The sequence below is a fragment of the Nyctereutes procyonoides genome, unplaced genomic scaffold (assembly GCF_905146905.1).
Source record: "Nyctereutes procyonoides isolate TBG_1078 unplaced genomic scaffold, NYPRO_anot_genome, whole genome shotgun sequence".
NCBI classification, from domain to species: domain Eukaryota; kingdom Metazoa; phylum Chordata; class Mammalia; order Carnivora; family Canidae; genus Nyctereutes; species Nyctereutes procyonoides.
In genome coordinates, this window is record NW_026575125.1 from 31,277,565 (window position 1) to 31,295,808 (window position 18,244).

General features: G+C 34.7%; 1 protein-coding gene across 1 annotated transcript in view; it reads left to right on the forward strand.

The window, feature by feature from the left end:
- CFAP47 (cilia and flagella associated protein 47) overlaps window positions 1–18,244 on the forward strand; it is a 491,966-nt gene that overhangs the window by 211,624 nt on the left and 262,098 nt on the right. The window contains exons 34-37 of the mRNA XM_055338249.1: window positions 3,183–3,280; window positions 4,232–4,348; window positions 12,246–12,380; window positions 16,878–16,993. Of these exons, the coding sequence (XP_055194224.1) occupies window positions 3,183–3,280; window positions 4,232–4,348; window positions 12,246–12,380; window positions 16,878–16,993 (466 nt within the window). The remainder of the gene's footprint in view (window positions 1–3,182; window positions 3,281–4,231; window positions 4,349–12,245; window positions 12,381–16,877; window positions 16,994–18,244) is intronic.

Consider the following 18,244-nt stretch of genomic DNA (forward strand, 5'->3'; position numbering starts at 1 on the left):
TCTTGATTTGTGAAATTAATATACATATCATGAAGATATCCTGTCGTAGTTTCTTATTCACAGAAAATGAGAAACAAAGAATTTGCAAGGACTTAGGAAGATAGCCATTTTTCCCCTTGTTTTCAGACAAGACATCATCTCAAACCTATAAGAATCTAGGTCCTTTTGGAAACTTTTTTGTTTGTTTTTTGGTTTTGGCTTTGATTTCTTTTTAAGTTTTTATTTTAATCCCAGTTGCTTAACGTACAGTGTTATGCTAGTTTTAAGTGTACAACAGAAATTCAATAACTCCGTGTATCACCCAGTGCTCATCACAAGCGTACTACTTTTTAATCCTCATCATATGTATCTCCCTAACCCCTGCCATCCCCCTGCCACCACTAGTTTGTTTTCTATGATCAAGGATCTGCCTATTGGTTTGTCTCTCTCTTTTCTCCCTTTGCTCATTTTTTTTTGTTTCTCATATACCACACAATAGTGAAATTATAAGGCACCTATCCCTCTTTAACCGACCTATTTCTCTCAGCATTATACTCTCCAGCTCCATCCACATTGTTGCAAATGACAAGATTTCATTCTTTTTCATGGCTGAATAAAATTCCATTGTATGTATATACCACATCGTCTTCATCCATTCATCAATTGATGGACACTTGGGCTGCTTCCACATTTTGGATATTGCAAATAATGCTGCTATTTACATGGAAAGATGTCTATTCATGTCTTCTGCCCATCTTTTCATTGAATTATATATTGAGTTATATAAGTTCTTTATACTTTTTGAATACTAACCCTATATCAGATATGTCATTTGATAGTATCTTCTCCCATGCAGTAGGTTACCCTTTAGTTTTGTTGATTGTTTCCTTTGCTGTGTAGAAGATTTTTATTTTGATGTAGTCCCAATAGTTTATTTTTGCTTTTGTTTCTCTTGCCTCAGGATACATATCTAGAAAGAAATTTCTATGGCCAATTTCAAAGAGGTTGCTGCCTGTGTTCTAGGATTTTTGTGGTTTTAGGTTTCACATATAGATCTTCAATTCATTTTGAATTTATTTTTATGTATAGTGTAAGAAAGTGGTCCAGTTTCCTTTGCATGTTGCTGTCCAGTTTTCCAACACCATTTGTTGAAGACACTGTCCTTTTCCCATTGGATATTCTTCCCTTCCTTGTCAAAGATTAACTGGCCAAGTAGTTTTGGGTTCATTTCTGAGTTTTCTATTCTGTTCCATTGATCTATGTCTATTTTTGTGCCAGTACCATGCTGTGTGCCACTACTAGCTTTGTAATATAACTTGAAGTTCAGAATTGTGATGCCTCCAGCTTTGCTTTTCTTTTTCAAGCTTACTTTAGCTTTTTGAGGTCTTTTGTGGTTCTACACAGATTTTAGGATTGCTTGTTCTAGCTCTGCGAAAAATGCTATTGGTATTTTGATAAGGATTGCATTAAATGTGCAGATTGCTTTGGGTAGTATAGATGTTTTAACAATATTTGTTCTTTTAATCCATGAGCATGGAATGTCTTTCCATTTCTTTGCATCATCCTCAATTTCTTTCATCAGTGTTTTATAATTTTTAGAGCACAAGCATTTTACCACTTTGGATATGTTTATTCCTGGGTATCTTATTACTTTTGATGCAATTGTAAATGAGACTGATTCCTTAATTTTTCTTTCTGCTACTTCATTATTAGTTTATAGAAATGCAACTGCTTTCTGTAGATTAATTATGTATCCTGCAACTTTACTGAATTTACTTATCAGTTCTAGCAGATTCTTGGTAGAGTCTTTTGGGTTTTCTATATATAGTATCATGTCATCTGCAAATAGGGAAAGTTTTACTTTTTCTTTATTGATTTCGATGCTTTTTATTTCTTTTTGTTGTTTGATTGCTGTGGCTAGGACTTCCAGCACTATGTTAAATAGAAGCAGTGAGAGTGGATATCCTTATCTTATTCCTCATGTTGATGGAAAAGGTTTTTTTTTTCCCCCATTGAGGATCATGTTAGCTACTGTAGGTTTCTTACATATGGCCTTAATTATGTTGAAGTATGTTCCCTCTAACCTACTTTGTTGATGGTTTTTGTCATGAATGGGTATTGTACTCTGTCAAATACTATGTCTGCATCTATGGAAAGAATCATATGGTTCTTATCCTGTCAGTTATTAATGGGATATATCACATTGATTGATTTAAGAATATTGAACTACCCTTGTAACCCAGGAATAAATCCCACTTGATTGTGGTGAATGATTTCTGTAATGTATTATTGGATTTCATTTGCTAGTATTTTATTGAGGATTTTTGCATCTGTCTTCATCAGAGGTATTGGCCTGTACTCTTTTTTCACGGTGTCATTTTCTGGTTTTAATATTAGAGTAATGATGGCTTCATAGAATGAATTTGGAAGTTTTCCTTCCTTTTCTATTGCTTGGGATAATTTGAGAAGAATACATATTAACTCTTCTTTCAATATTTGGTAGAATTCACCTGTGAGGCCATCTGGTCCTGGACTTTAGTTTGTTGGGAGTATTCAAAAATTCTTTGCAGCAATTTCTTTGCTGATGATCAGTCTGTTCAAATTTTCTATTAATTCCTGAATCAATTTTGGTGATTTATATGTTTCTAGGAATTTATCCATTTCTTCTAGGTTGTCCAATTTGTTGGCATATAGTTTTTCATATTCTCTTATTATTGTTTGGAGGTTTAAATTTTGTTTTTTTCCCCAAAATACTACACTTTTTCTTTTCTAAGCAAAGACAAAATTTTTTAAACTATTACTCAAATTCCATAAGACATACTTTTTCCTTTTTTTTTTAAAATTTTCCCCATTGTCCTTTATTCATCAATCCATTTTCCTTTTGAAGGAATAGAAAATTCCAGATCATTTATTTATTCTTTTGTATGTCACTTTGGGAGAAAACCTATTAAGGATCAGTGATTCCTTGAAAACCAGTGAAATAAAGATAGACATATGTTGTTTTCCTTTGTGTTTGAACTAGGCACTAAAGGTCTCCACAATGGGAATGATTTTGAAAGCATTTTTTTTCTATAATGTTTGTCATTTTTAAATACCTTCTGTATCATATAGTGACAAGATCAGAATATCTTCAGACAGATACTGTAAAGGATCTTTTTAGAAAAGTAAAACTAATGTTATATTTACTCTCTTTTTTGGAACAGGAGTTATTCCATCTGAGAGATGGATAGTAAATTTTGACAGAGACCTTTTAGATGGCCTTGTTTTTGCGACACAGTTGGGAGCCTATTGTCCATTTTTGGTAAGTGTCGGTTTAATGAGGAATGGTCTTCTATTATTTGAAAGAAGAACTTGGGATGCCTGGGTAGCTCAGCGATTGAGCCTCTGCCTCTGGCTCAAGGCGTGATCCTGGGGTCCCGGGATCGGGTCCCACATCGGGCTTCCTGCCTGGAGCCTGCTTCTCCCTCTGCCTATGTCTCTGCCTCTCTCTCTCTCTCTCTCTCTGTGTTTCTCTCATGAATAAATAAATAAAATCTTAAAAAAAAAAAGAACTTGGATTTCTCCATGAATCTCTTCTGAGAAAGAAATCTAGAGGACAGAGTGAAAGAAGAAGAAATGGCCAGTTCTCAGGGACTGCTGACATTCAGGGATGTGGCCATAGAATTCTCTCAGGAGGAGTGGGGATGCCTGAACCACACTCAGCGGGAACTGTACAGGGATGTGATGTTAGAGAACCACGGACACCTCCTCTTCGTGGGTCTTGTTGTTTGGAAGCCAGATCTGGTCATCTTTTTGGAACAAGAGAAGGAACTCTGGGGTGTGAAGAGAAAGGAGACCGTAGATTTCCACCCAGGAATGTGAACAGAAGTATATTTGGGGTGATTCCAGGAAGCTCAAGGAAGGTATTGAGAGAAGGGAGACAGAAGAGAAGGAAGCCAAGATAGACTCTGTTAGAGTCCGATTCATTTATGAATAAAGAAAATGTGTGTTGTAAAAAAAAAAAAAGAACTTAGTAATTAAAACTCAAAGTATTTTTTATAAACTGATTCTTTTCAATATTTTAATTTAAGTTACACTTGAATCTGAATGGCCAGCATTCCCTTTTTGTTTATTCTGGTATTTTGATTAAAATAATTTACTACTGACAGATGTTAATATTTAAATGATTCTTTGCTGAACTAAAAAAGAACAGTTAAAAAGCGGTAATTTTTATTATTTTATCACTAAAAGATTTGATTGTTGTCTTTTCCAGATTGAGTCTCATTTAGTAAAAATGTACACACAACCAAAAAGTTCTGAACAATATCTGCACAATTGCCTGATTATTGTGAATGTACTTCGTGAAATTGGCTTTGACATGGACATACAGGTGAGTGCCTATGTATCACATATTCCATACATGTAAATTTCTTTTCATATTTTTCCAGCTTTATTAGGTATGATTGGCAAATAAAAATAATGTATATTTAGTTTGTACAATGTGATTTTGTATGTATACAATATGATGATTTATACATATATGTGTGTGTGTGTATATACACAATGTGAAATGATTACCACAATCGAGTTAATTAACACATCCATCACCTCATATAGTTACCATTTTGTGTGTGTGAGTATGTGTATGTGTTTGTGATGAGAACACTTAAGATCCAACATTTCCTCATTTCCTCCATCCCCCTCCTGTGGCAACTATCTTTCTACTCTCAGATTACATGGGTTTGACTTTTTTAGATTTCACATACAATTGAAATCATAAAATACTTGTCTTAGTGTGCCTGGCTTATTTTGTTTAGCATAATGTCCTTTGGTTTCTTCCATGTTATCACAAGCAACAAGATTTCATTCTTTTTTATGACTAAATATCCCATTGTGAGTATATACCACATTTTCTTTACTCATTTATCCACTGACGGAGAGGTTATTCCATATCTTTTATATTGTGAATAATGTTGCAGTTGGACATGGAAGTGTAGATATCTCCGAGATGCTGATTTCATTTCCTTTGGATATATACCCAGAAATAGGGTTACTGGACTGTATAGTAGTTCTGTTTTTAATATTTTAGAGGAATCCCATACTGTTCCCCATAATGGCTATAACAAGGCACATTTCCACCAACAGCATACAAAAATTCCCCTTACTCTACATCCTTGCCAACACTTTATCTCTCCTCTTTTTGATAGTAATTATTCTAACAGGTGTGCGGTAATATTTAATTGTGGTTTTGATTTACATTTCCTTCATGCTTAATGATGCTGAACAACTTTTCATGTACCTATTGGTTATTTGTATGTCTTCTTTGGAAAAATGTAAAAATGTTAGTTGACTCCTTTTAACATTCCTTTGTTCATATATTTTAAATCTAAATTGAGCAGTCTTTTTGTAGGATGTAGCTAAAATGTGGAATTTGAAATATGACTTCATAGAAATCTACTGGATATTTCTAAATATATATAATTATGTATATCTAACTGTGCATGATAAGAAAATAGTTCTAGTGATTTGTCCAGTTTTCTTAAACCCCGAGAATGAAGCTTGAGTGATTTAGTAGCACTACCCAAGCTCTAAAATTGAATGAAAGGAGCAGACTTCTTTGAATATAGATGTATTATCATTTTTTAATTTAGTAGCTAAAAAGACAACTTTTCATTTTGGTTTTAAAATAAATATTCATGTTGAGATGAGAATGGCAATATACATTATTATATTTGGATCTTCACATTATAATTCCACCTGGCCTTTCACATCAAGTCCTCAATAGCAATAATCATTATATGCTTACAGTTTTGAGCCCTTTGTTAGAGTAATGAAATAGTATAACAAATTATTTCTTGGGGCGCCTGTGTGGTGCAGTTGCTTGAGCACCCCACTGGGTTTGGCTCATCCTGATCTCAGTGTGGTGAGATTGAGCCCCATGTCAGGGTCTCTGCTCAGCATGGAGTCTGCTTAAGTTTCTTTCTCCCTCTTCCTCTGTTCAACCCCTCAAGGTCATTGTTTCTCTCTGTCTCTCAAGTAAATAATTTTTAAAAAATAAATAAATAATTTCTTACTTTGAAGAATATACAAAATCATTGAATTATCAAGATATGTGCATAGTCATTGATAAAAAACATTCTACTCATGCAATTGTCGGTGTATGCAAAAAAACAAAGTATAAAATTCAGATAAGGGAAGAGATCAATATGATCTAGATGGATCCACCAAAGATTTTGTAGAGAAGGCAGGACTTATTTGGGGTCTTGAAGGTAGATTGGATTTGGACTGGTAGTGGTAAGAGACGAAGTTGTTTACTCAGAGGATATGGAGTAAACAGCATGTCAAATGTAATACATGACATACATTAAGGAAATTCTGTGAAGAGAGTGCCTTAGTTGAATTTCGAGATTAGAAAAATCAATATAGATATATATTGGGATATTGGATATCAGCATAAAAAGTCAGAATTATGTGGTATAATGGGAATAAAGGTATTTGTTCTTAACAACTATGATTGGAAAGGACTCATAGGAGAGGGATCATAGACCAAACAAAATATAATTTCAGTTGGTCAAAGAGGAAGATATTTTCTCTACTCATGTCATTTGGGAACTTAAAATAATAAGTTGATATAGGAAACATTTGAGGTTTGCTAGACCTTGTGAACAGTCACAAAAGAAGGACATGGGAGAAAGACCATTACAGCTAACTGAGTTTTCTGTTCCATGACACAAGAGACATTGATGATGCCAGTGCCCACATATGGCTTGGTATAAAGCTGTTCCTCACACCTGCTGGAAAAAATGACATTTCATAATGATTTGCTTTTTCCTTGTATGAAAGTCACTTGCATGTTAAAGTCACTTTGTTTCAGGTCTGACATTTACCTTCTTTTATATTGATGTAGGTGTAAAGAGAAACTGTATTTTAGGATTTTGGCTAGAGATTTCTTTTATAAGAGAGTTTTAGAGATAAACTTCAATGAAAGACTTTGGTTTGAAAGAGTAAAAATACTGTAGTTCTCATGAATTCAACAAACTGAGTATCCTCCAGAAAAGACACTAGATAGACCCTGTAAGTGGTACAGATATGATTAAACCACAATCATGCCTTCAAAGATGTTATTAATAGTGACCAGTTCACAAAAAAAAAAAAATCTGATGCAAAGAAGATAGTGAATGCCATAGTATACATAGAAGCAATGTGCTATAGGAATCAAAAGGGACAGAAATCATTCTGGTTAAGGGAACCAAGAAGAGTTACAGGAGACATTTGGTGTTCAAGGTGGCCCTTGAGAATTTGATCAGACTCAAAAGAAACTTAAATATTTTTGTTTGGACAAAATAAATCATTATACGTTGTGATTCTCTCCTTTGCTTTTTTTTCCTTAGATTTTATTTATTTATTCATGAGAGTTAGGGAAAGAGAGAGGGAAACAACAGAGGGAGAGGCAGGCTCCCCACAGAGCAGAGAGCCCAATGTGGGACTTGATCCCAGGACCCTGGATCCTAGGACCCTGGGATTATGACCAGAACCAAAAGCAGACACTCAACTGACTGAGCCACCCAGGTGCCCTCTCCTTTACTTTTTTATTTACTCAGATATGTTGACTCAAAATTTTTATTTTATTGTATAATCAAACGATATTTTAAAATGTGCATATCTAATGCATAAAAATGCAGAGAAAGATTTGATGAATGGAGAAACTGACAGTTAACTGATAATTATCAAGCTTTTAATAACCAGTTTCAATCCCTTAACTTTTTTTTACCAACCTAAATTTACCAACCACATTAAATCACAAAATTCAAAAATATTAAATTAAGCAATAGTGAATTAATGCCAATGCATAACACTGGTTCACATTTAAAACCAAAGAAATTCAAAATATTTATTAATGTTTAAGTTTCTCCTTTATTATATTCTTTGCAGCTGTGGAATCAGCTAGATAAGTTTCTGTACCTGTGTTATGTCCTGTTGTGGAATCTTGCCATTTGAAATATAACAGTTGTTTACATATCTTCTCTTTCATGACATACATTATATTTAAAGCAAAAATATAGTGGGAATTATTTGGACTCAGTATAGAATATATTTTTATTCCCTCATGTAAAGAAATGGATATGAAAATAAATATAACATTTATAGAGATTGTACTACACCTAATTCACTGAGTAGTGATGGGAGCTAAAGTTGAATAGATAATTTGACTTTTCTCTTAAAATTTTCATTTGCTTTTGGGGCTCCTGAGTGGATCAGTCTGTTTAGCATCTGACTCTTGATTTTGGCTCATGTCATCATTTTGGGGTTGTGGGAATCAAGCCACAAGCCCTGGGCTTGGAGACTGCTTGAGCTTCTCTTTCTCCCTGCCCCCTCCCCTTCTCTCTCTCTTCTTCTCTCCTTCTCTAAAAAAAAAAAAAAAAAAAAAAAAAAAAAACTTGTTTTTAGCAAGTTTGATGCTTTTAGCATTAAATAACAATTCAGGAGTGAAAGTACTTTAAAAATAAACAAATTCTTGGACACCTAGGTGGCCCAGTGGTCAAGTGTCTGCCTTCGGCTCAGAGTGTGATCCTGGAGTGCCAAGATCGAGTCCCACATCAGGCCCTGCATGGAGCCTGCTTCTCCCTCTGCCTGTGTCTCTGCCTCTCTCTGTGCGTGTCTCATGAATAAATAAATAAAATCTTTAAAAAATAAATTCAATATTTTATGTTAGATTAAGTCAGGCATTAGGAGATTATAGGAATAGTCACTCAGTTACTCAATAAAGTTATTAGAGATTCATTTTTGCTCAGCCCTTCTCAGCCTCTGGTTTTGTTTTAGGTGTGTGCACTAATAACCACCAAATTTCTATTGAAATTCTCATGTAACACTGCTATACAGTTACTCTTGGGGCTAGTTGAATAGCACCTCATCTTTCACTTCTCTTTTTCCATAAGGTAAACCTTTTCTAATGGTTAACTGCATATTTCCTGTTACGTGTCATTAGCCATAATTACATTCCATGCTTGTAGCCAAACCAGTGTTTGATAAAAGTAATGAAACAGGCACAAAAATTGGGATTCTTAGGGAAGAAGAAAGGAAAAAATTGCTTTGCAGAAAGTAATCAAGTGTTCTCTGTAGAATTAAAGTATGTCAGTGGGTACTGCTAGTTATATTTGGTGTCCAGTACAAAAGCTGGTAATATCTTGAAGTCATAGAAAATTAAATCCTCCACAAAGGTTGACATTATTTCACCTCTTCTTGTTACTGATGAAAAAACTGAGGCCTTGGGAAACCAATTGATTTAGTCAAGATCATGGCACTGTGTAGTAGCAGGGCTGGAATTTGGTTTACCAGATTTCTACTCCAGCATTTTTCTCTATTATGACCTATTTTGTTTAATTCTTTGGTGGGAAATGGACCAATACAGTTGAAGTTCTTCTAGGTTAGACCTGTATAGAGAAAGCAATGATTATATCTTTGAAAGATATTTCACAAGGAAATCTTCTTTTAAACAAACCTAACTTAAAATAATAATAATAATAATAAACCTATTTTAACATTTGGATTTTTGAGCCTAGGATCGACTAAAGTGTAATTGCTTTAGGTCATTTTCATCGAAACTTATAAGGAAAGTTAAGGATGCTCTTTTCTCTTTTTTTTCAGTCTAATATCTTAATATTCAAATATATTTTCCCATTAAGATAAACATATTTTTTTAATTTCTAAAGTATTGCATTTTCATGCCATTATATATTTTTCAAAGATGAGTTTTAGGTATAATTCTATATTGTTACCTATATTTTAGATAATATTGTTACCTATATGAGGTAATATTGTTATCTAGGTAACATTGTTACCTATATTTTATGCTGTAGTCACTAAAAAAGTGTTCAAAAGGCTTTTTATTGACCTCAGACTTGAGCCTACAGTGTTCTGCCACTAGTCTTACCCTTCCCCCAACAAACACATTTCTCATCACCTTAGACAGCCCTCTTTTTTAAAAAATATTTATTTATTTATTTATTTGAGAGAGAAAGAGAGACCATGGGGTTGGGGCAGAGAGAGAGAATCTCCAGCAGACTCCCAATATGGAGTCCCATTTGGGGCTCTGTCTCACTACCCTGAGATCATGACCTGAGCTGAAATCAAGAGGCAAACACTTAACTGACAGCCATCCAGGTGCCCCACAGCCCTCTTTGATCCCACTCATAGGTAGGCCCATCCTAAAGAGCCCAGCAGAGCCATAGTCTTCACTTTGTGAGAATTAAACTCTGTATTTAGTTTTTAGTTTTTTAGTTTGTTCTTATCTTTATTTTTCCTTCACGTGTTGACTAACATTGTATTTCATGAAGAAATGTGCTACCACAGAATACTGATGAGTAACTTTGGAGTCTTGGTGTATTTCTGTTTTCCTCAAATCATACTCACTAGCAGCTTTCTACCCTGCCGAGGAAGGGTAGAAAGCTCCTTTATTTTTTACTAAAAATCTCCTACTCAGGCACCTTTATTGGTTAGCCTTACTGCTTATTGACAAAACAAGAAACAACAGGGACACCTGGGTGGCTCAGTGATTGAGAGTCTGTCTGCCTTTGGCTCAGCGTGATCCCGGAGTCCTAGGATCAAGTCCTGCATCAGGCTCCCCACAGGGAGCCTGCTTCTCCCTCTGCTATGTCTCTGCCTCTTTCTCGGTGTCTCTCATGAATAAATAAATAAAATCTTAAGAAAAAAAAAAACAACAAACTCTTCTATTCTTTCAAATAAGTAAAAGAATGTATTTAGGAATATGAACCAGCAGATGATCAGAGGAGCTGTTTTTTTATTTGCTGGGAACTGCTGCTGTACTTCAGAGTTAAGTGTATTAGTTCCACATAATGGCTTAGGTCTCCTTGGCTCCCACACTACTTGCATTTCCAAGCCAGACCTGGATCATTTTCAGTTACTAACTTGAATATGAGCCATTAACTAGATGTTCATTTTATAGAAGTGTACTGACAATGACAGAGTTGTTTGTCTGTCAACGGCGTTTTATGTCTTCTAATCCATGCCTTAGACCATTCTCAATACTTCTTTGCTATGAGTAATTCTCCTCTACGACCTTCACATTTTTCTAGGACATCATAGATACTACATGAGCTGATACAAAGAATCTTTCCTCCTACTCCTGACTCTACTTTTTTTTTTTTTAGGTTTTAAGATTTTATTTATTTATTTGACTGAGGAGAGAGCACAAGCCGGGTGGGGAGAAGGGGCAGAGGGAGAGGGAGAAGCAAACTCCCCACTGAGCAGGAAGCCTGATGCGGGACTTGATCCCAGGACACCATCCCTGGACCTTGGGATCATGACCTAAGTCAGCTTAACTGACTGAGCCACCCAGGTGCTCCTGACTCTACTTTTTATATTCAGTGTACATTCAGGCTATGTTGATTGTCCCTGCTATTATTCCTTTGCAATTCTGGCTTTTATCTCAAATCTTTTCCAGCAACCATCACTAATTTACCTTGGTTATCAGTATGATTACATTTTCTGACCTATTACAATTTGTTCTAGAAAAAGTACTCCCTATCCACCCCCACCCCCACCTGATCTGCCTGCATTGTTGCTCTTGTGTTATTCCTCATTCAGAAATCAAGTCCCTCACCTTGGCATCGATGACACCCTCCACAGTGTGGCCTTGGCGCTCCTTAGTCTTTACACGCAGTGCTTGGCCTTTCTTGCCTTACACATGATTCGAATTGTACTTCTTTAACAAATAAACACTATACTTCCCTATATCCTTGCACTGTAGTTCTGTGCCTTTCTGATGCAAAACATCCTTTTCTGCACCCCAGGCACAACCTATTTAAGACCCAAGCACTCTTCAAGGCCATCTCCTGTGCTGCCTTCTCCCTTGAGCTTTTGCTTGAAGTTCTTGCCTTCTTTTACCTCAGTAATTTGTCTACTTCTCTGTTCTATTTTATTGCTGTTTATGTACTTTGCATCAGGAGCAGTGTCTTAGTCACATCGGTCAGTATTTCTAGTGCCTAATATTTTTATGATCTCTGACAAGCTTTTGTGAAGACTTTGAGGCCGTGAGGTCAGTGTTATACTGAGAACACATCTAATTCATCTTTTAACACCTGAGTCAAGCTTTTCTGATTCACAACAATATTCTGTTTACTGTGTTTACAGTTCAGTGTCAATGTCAATTAGTAATATTTTAAAAATATGTTAAAGTAATTCAATAATTGCTGTATTATGCCTTAGCCCTTTTTATATATTTCATTGACATATCCTCTCTGATGTATATTTCTTTTCTTTGAAACTAGGCCACGGACATCTGTGACCCTAATCCAATCCTGATGCTCATGCTTTGTGTCTATATGTATGAAAGGCTCCCGACATATCTCCCCAAGAAGGTGGTGCCCTTTCATTGTACTCTACATGACACCGTGCTGAGACAGGTATGGATATATTTGGGGCCAAAATATGTGGAGTTAAACACTTCACAGGGGTTTTAGTTAGTTCTTTTCCAACCCCAAATTAACGAAAGTATCAATATGATATAGTAAGCCTTAGCAAATATTGCTTTTTCTAAAGAAGGTTTAGCAGAATGAAAGAGACAATTTTTGCATAATAGTAATCACCTGCAATGAAATGATGATTCCTAGATGATTCATTTGATGAGTGGGGCTTGGGGAAGTAGAAAATGAAAAGTCAGGCACTTCAAAGGGCAGATTTTCTCAAAGTACTTGACACGCATTTCACGTGCAAGGGGACTGACCCCAGGAGCGTAAACTTGTGTTCTGAATGTACTCAGCTTTCCATAAGGGAGCAGTTTACACATCTAGTTCAATTTATTCAGATGAGGACATAGAAAGGGAAATGAAAATCAAAGTTTTCAGGAAAAACTTCAGGAAAAAACCAGGACCATCTAATTCCCACTAAAGGATATTATATGTGCAGGAGCTGCTAAATGTATAACAGTGAATTTTTTAATATGCAGAAAAAAATCAAAAATGAAAATAAAATTTGAAGTCCCATGACAATAACAAATCTGTATGTCTATATTTATGAAGTGTTCTCTTTGAGAAATATCTTGTCAGGCATCTGGATGGCTATGTCGGTTAAGCATCTGCCTTAGACTCAGGTCATGATCCTGGGGTCCTGAGATTGAGCCCCACTTCTGGCTCCCTGCTCAGTAGGAAGCCTACTTCTCCCTCTCCCTCTGCCTGCTATTCACCCTGCTTGTGCTTGTTCTCTCTCTCTCTCTCTCTCTTTCTCTCTCTCTCAAATAAATAAATAAAATCTTTAAAAAAAAAAGGAGAAATATCTTGTCAAGGACCATTGACCTCAATTTGTTTTTCAAGCTGTTTGTTTCATATTTACACTTGTGAAATATCTTCTAGCACACAATTTTTATTTTTAAAATTCTTTCCGATTTTTTAAAAGATTTTATTTATTTGAGAGAGAAAGAGCATGCACATGAAGAAGGGAGATGGAAAGAGAAAAGGGTGAGGGGCAGAGGGGGAAGGAGAGGGACAAGCAGACTCTGCACTAAGCAAAGAGCCTGGCTCAGGTCTAAACTCCAGGACCCTGAGATCATGACCTGAGCTGTAACCAAGAGTATGATGCCTAACCAACTGACCCACCCAGGCACTCCTAGCATACAGCTTCAAATTGCTTATGTTTATATCAGATTGTTCCTTCTACAAATTTTCATAAAATCTTCAACTAGATTAATAGGTCTCTCCTTTCTTTGAGGACACTAGTGGCTGATAGAATCTTATTTCATACAAAAGTTACTTTACCTCTTTGGTCAGATCATATCTATTCCTTTTCTTTGGCTATTCTATGTATTCCTCCTCATATTTAGTTGCGAGGATGTGATTTTATACTTTTGATGCAGAACTTGTCCATATTTGGTCTTCAAAAACATGTCTTGGTGATCTTTGATTTGTAATTGTGCCTCTGAATAAATATGTAGCCTCTGTGACAAGATGATTGATGGTTGGTAAGGATTCAGTTAAAAATCAGGGAAAATCAGGTACTTGTCTCAACATGTAAAGGGTTCAGTTTAGGGTGAGGAAAGCCTCTCCTTATTTTTTCTTAGTATACGTTGAGATATGATTCCTTTTAAGGATTTTTTTCTTTTTTTTTTTTTTTTGGTCAGAAAAAAAGACAAAACTCTTTGGAAGTTTTTTCAACAGTATTTACTCTGATAATTCCCTAACTGCAATGATTCTCAAAGCCTGGAGCTGTAATTATGTTGGAGAGATCTTTTGACTTCAAAATAAAATTTCTGAAGAGTTAGAAATGTTTTGATTAAGCCTGCAGAATCTAGGAGGAGTCTGGATTAGATTAAGCAGTGATTTATTATAGTAAGGTTTAATTCCAGTTCTTTAATTCTGTCCATGTGTTTGTATTTCTTTATGCCATTTAATTGTCATTATTTTTTAAAGTACTTAACAGAAACTAATGTTTCAATATAAATTTTAATTGTGATGTTAAAAATCAAATTAAAGCAATTAAAATGGAAACAGTTCTTTCCACATTTAGCTCTTTACTAGAAATAATGTTCATATCTTAAGATTATAGATGACAGGCACCTGGTTGGCTCAGTAGGTAGAGCATCCAACTCTTGATCTCCAGGTCTTGAGTTCAAGCTCCACATTGGGCATGGAGCCTACTTTAAAAAAAAGAAAAGAAAAAAAAAGATTATAGATGAAATTATACAGATACAGCTTTTATTTTCCACAAATGTAGAGTATGTCTTTTGAAGGCAACAAAAATTAAATATGAATGCAAAAAACTGTCAATTACAATAAGCTTTAATTTTAAATTTAATTTAAGAAAATCACTGATTTGGAAATTGCTGAGAACGTTTGGCATAATTTGCCCCTATGCATCAACACCATAAATGGCAGTGCTTAAGTTGTTGAGTATTTTATTTTATTTTTAAATAAATTTATTTTTTATTGGTGTTCAATTTGTCAACATACAGAATAACACCCAGTGCTCTTCCCATCAAGTGCCCACCTCAGTGCCCGCCACCCAGTCACCCCCACCCCCCGCCAGTTGTTGAGTATTTTAATCAACATTTTCATCACTCTAGAAAAAAGAAGAATCTCAAGAAATGGCTACTAGAATTGAAAAAGTATTTGTGTAACTATATGTCACTAATAGAAACATAGAATCCTAGAACCAGTAAAAAAAATAGTGATCAGTGAAAAAAAATGTAGATCGTGTGGTTTTCTGAGGTATTTTTAAAATGAAATTGAACTTTTCTTCTTACTTTTTTGAAGCAGAATTTACACAGAAACACAGTAGTTAAAGATAACTATTAAATAGTGAAAGATAAGCTATTCTTACAAAAGATGCACATGGGGAATTGAGGCTCCAAAGCTTTCTTTCCTTTCCTTGAACAGATTTCCTTTGTCCCCATTTGCCACTTACTACCCCAATGTGAAATCCTGGGTGGAATAATCTGACCACAGGTGAGCCCAATGCCTTTGTGTCATATATAGGATATGACATAATGAGAATGAGTGGCTTTTTTCAGATTTCAGAGCTAGTTATGGAAGTTCCAGGACTATAAAACAAAAACATTTCACAGAGAATCCTTGTGATTTTCTACATTTCCTTTCAGAAAACAGAAACTAGTTCTCTGGAACTTAAAATCATTTACTAGTACTTCAAATTCATACATAAATACATAAATACATACATAAAAAATAACACACTGGGTTTGTCTTGCCCCCAGTATAAATGATATGCACAATTAGGTAAACAACATGAGAGCCCCAATTCCTTGGTGTAACCAAAGATAGAAGAAACTCTTTGGCAACAACGTACTTGTCCTGGTAGTTACCAAAAATTCTCATTGAAATATAAAACTAGTTAATTTAATCTTTTATTTTTTTTTAAGATTTTTTTTTTTTAATTTTAGAGAGAGGTAGAGAGAAAGAGCAGGAGGAGGGACACATAGAGAGGGAGAGGCAGAGAATCTCAAGCACTCTCTGCACTGAGTATGGAGCCTGATGCAGGGCGCAATTGCACCACCCTGAGATCAAAGCCTGAGCAGAAACCAAGAGCCAGACACTTAACTAACAGACCCACCCAGGCGCCCCTAGTTAATCTTTAACAAATCTACCAAATTCTGTATAAGTCACCATTATCACTGTAAGTCACTATAATCATGCATGGTGCTAATTGTTGACTCTTCCGATCTCTGTGACTATACTTCTTGGGCTATGTAAGTTGCACTCACCTGTTGTCACTCTTATTTGGCCAATCATGCATTTTTCCCCATGTCATCTTCCTCCTCTGAGTCAGTACTTTCCATGATAACCTGGAATCTTTCCACTGTGTCTGTTTTTTCTTAAATTTCCATTATATTCTACATAAACACTTGGATATTCACAGTTTTCATGAGATATTCTAACTTGTCCTCAAGTACCCTCCCTATCTTGGCATCAGAAAGAAAGGAACACCCAACCCAATGTTATACTATTGCTTCAAGTCAAGGCCACCATCATTTTCAGCCTGGGCCTCTGTTTTTAAATGTACATTCCTTATAATACTTTCTACACTGAGCAGCCTGAGTAGTATTTTTGTAAATTGGATTATCTAAGTTCTCTGTTTAAAATTCTCCAAAGATTTCCCTTCGCAGTAAAAACAAAATCCAAGTTGCTAACTTTGGATTTCAAACCTTTGATGATCAGGTGTTTCTACATCTGTCATTTCCTTACTTGAAAGCTTGAAAGCTCTTTCTCCTTGCCTATTCTGGTAAACTATCTATATATGTGTTATCTTTAAATACGAAGTCTGCTTTCCTCCAGTTAGTGCACATTAGGAATATTTTCATGATTAAAGTGTATAACTTGCTTTGATGAAAATAAGTGCTAAATTATATATTTTTAAAATTCATGATCTTATGTATACTCTCTTCTTCAATATAGATTCTACTGAAAAATTCAAGCTTGAAACACTTAGTGTATAATGCTACAATTATTGGAAAAGATGCCTCTGACTTCTCTCTTTCCCAGGCAAGGAACACTGTGACAATATCTCCAAAGTAAGTGCTTTTTTTTTTCTTTTTAAATTTTGCTTCGCTAAAAATAACCCTAGAGATTTAATGTGTATTATAATTATAAAAGAGTGGCCTGGATTTGTTTTTTACTAGTATATGTATAATGAAAAGATTATCACTCAGGTATAAATAAATTATGTATATGTTGCTGAGATTCCTCACCAATTTTGTTAAAACAATTTTAACAACATAAAACAGTTGCTTGTTATGTATGCTTTTAATTTTAGTTTATTTTACATGCATATGGGCCATAGAGATTAGATTATAAGTTGTTTGTTTATGTACTGTGCTTCAGTTTCCTGTAGGAAATTCAAACCAGTGTGTGCTAAATTTAGATGTATATGTATATATATATGTATATATATATATACATATATGTTATATAGTTATATTACTTATATATATTTTATAGATATTATATATAACACTATTATATAGCATTCTGTTTATATGTTATATATTGTTGTTGCTGAGCTATGTGCTCATTGTAGAAAATTTAGAAACTATGAAAGTACAAAGAACAAAGAAAGTGAAAGACTGATAATCTTACCTCAAAGCCACCTTCACTGTTGCCATTTTTCTCCATCCCTTCACTGTCATTGTGTTTGTATGTGTGACTACATGCATATATATATATATTATATATATATAATATATATATATATGCACTAGGTGTATATGTGTGTATATATATATAGGTGTATACCTAGTGTGTGTGTATATATATATACACACACTCACAAATTGTAGTGATTTTCTTTAAAGTCTCATTTCTATCTGATTCTTTTCTCATGATGCTTTTGTTTAATGTTTCTTCTACTATCCTACTTTCAAAAATAAAGCACAAATGAAACCCCCAAAGAATAGTCTTGAGAAATTAAATATAAGCATAATGTATGACTCTTCCCAGATCAACAAATCCTATTAGATATGTCAACGGTTTTAATGATGGCAAATATTCTTATTACAAAATACAAGGATGATAAGAGAATAGCTATGCTAGTATCACAATGGTTCACAGACTAATAACCAGTAATTGATTTCAGCCAGCTAGAATTTTAGTCATTGCCTTTGCATTCAATTATTTTTTTTTGCAGTACAGAGTGACAGGTTATAACTACTAAAGTTACTTCACCTGGTTATCTTTTTGGTTTTTAATTATACATTAACCTGAGTTGCTTTTCACATTGTAATTATTATTACTTCTAGTATATGAAATACAGAAATAATTGGAAA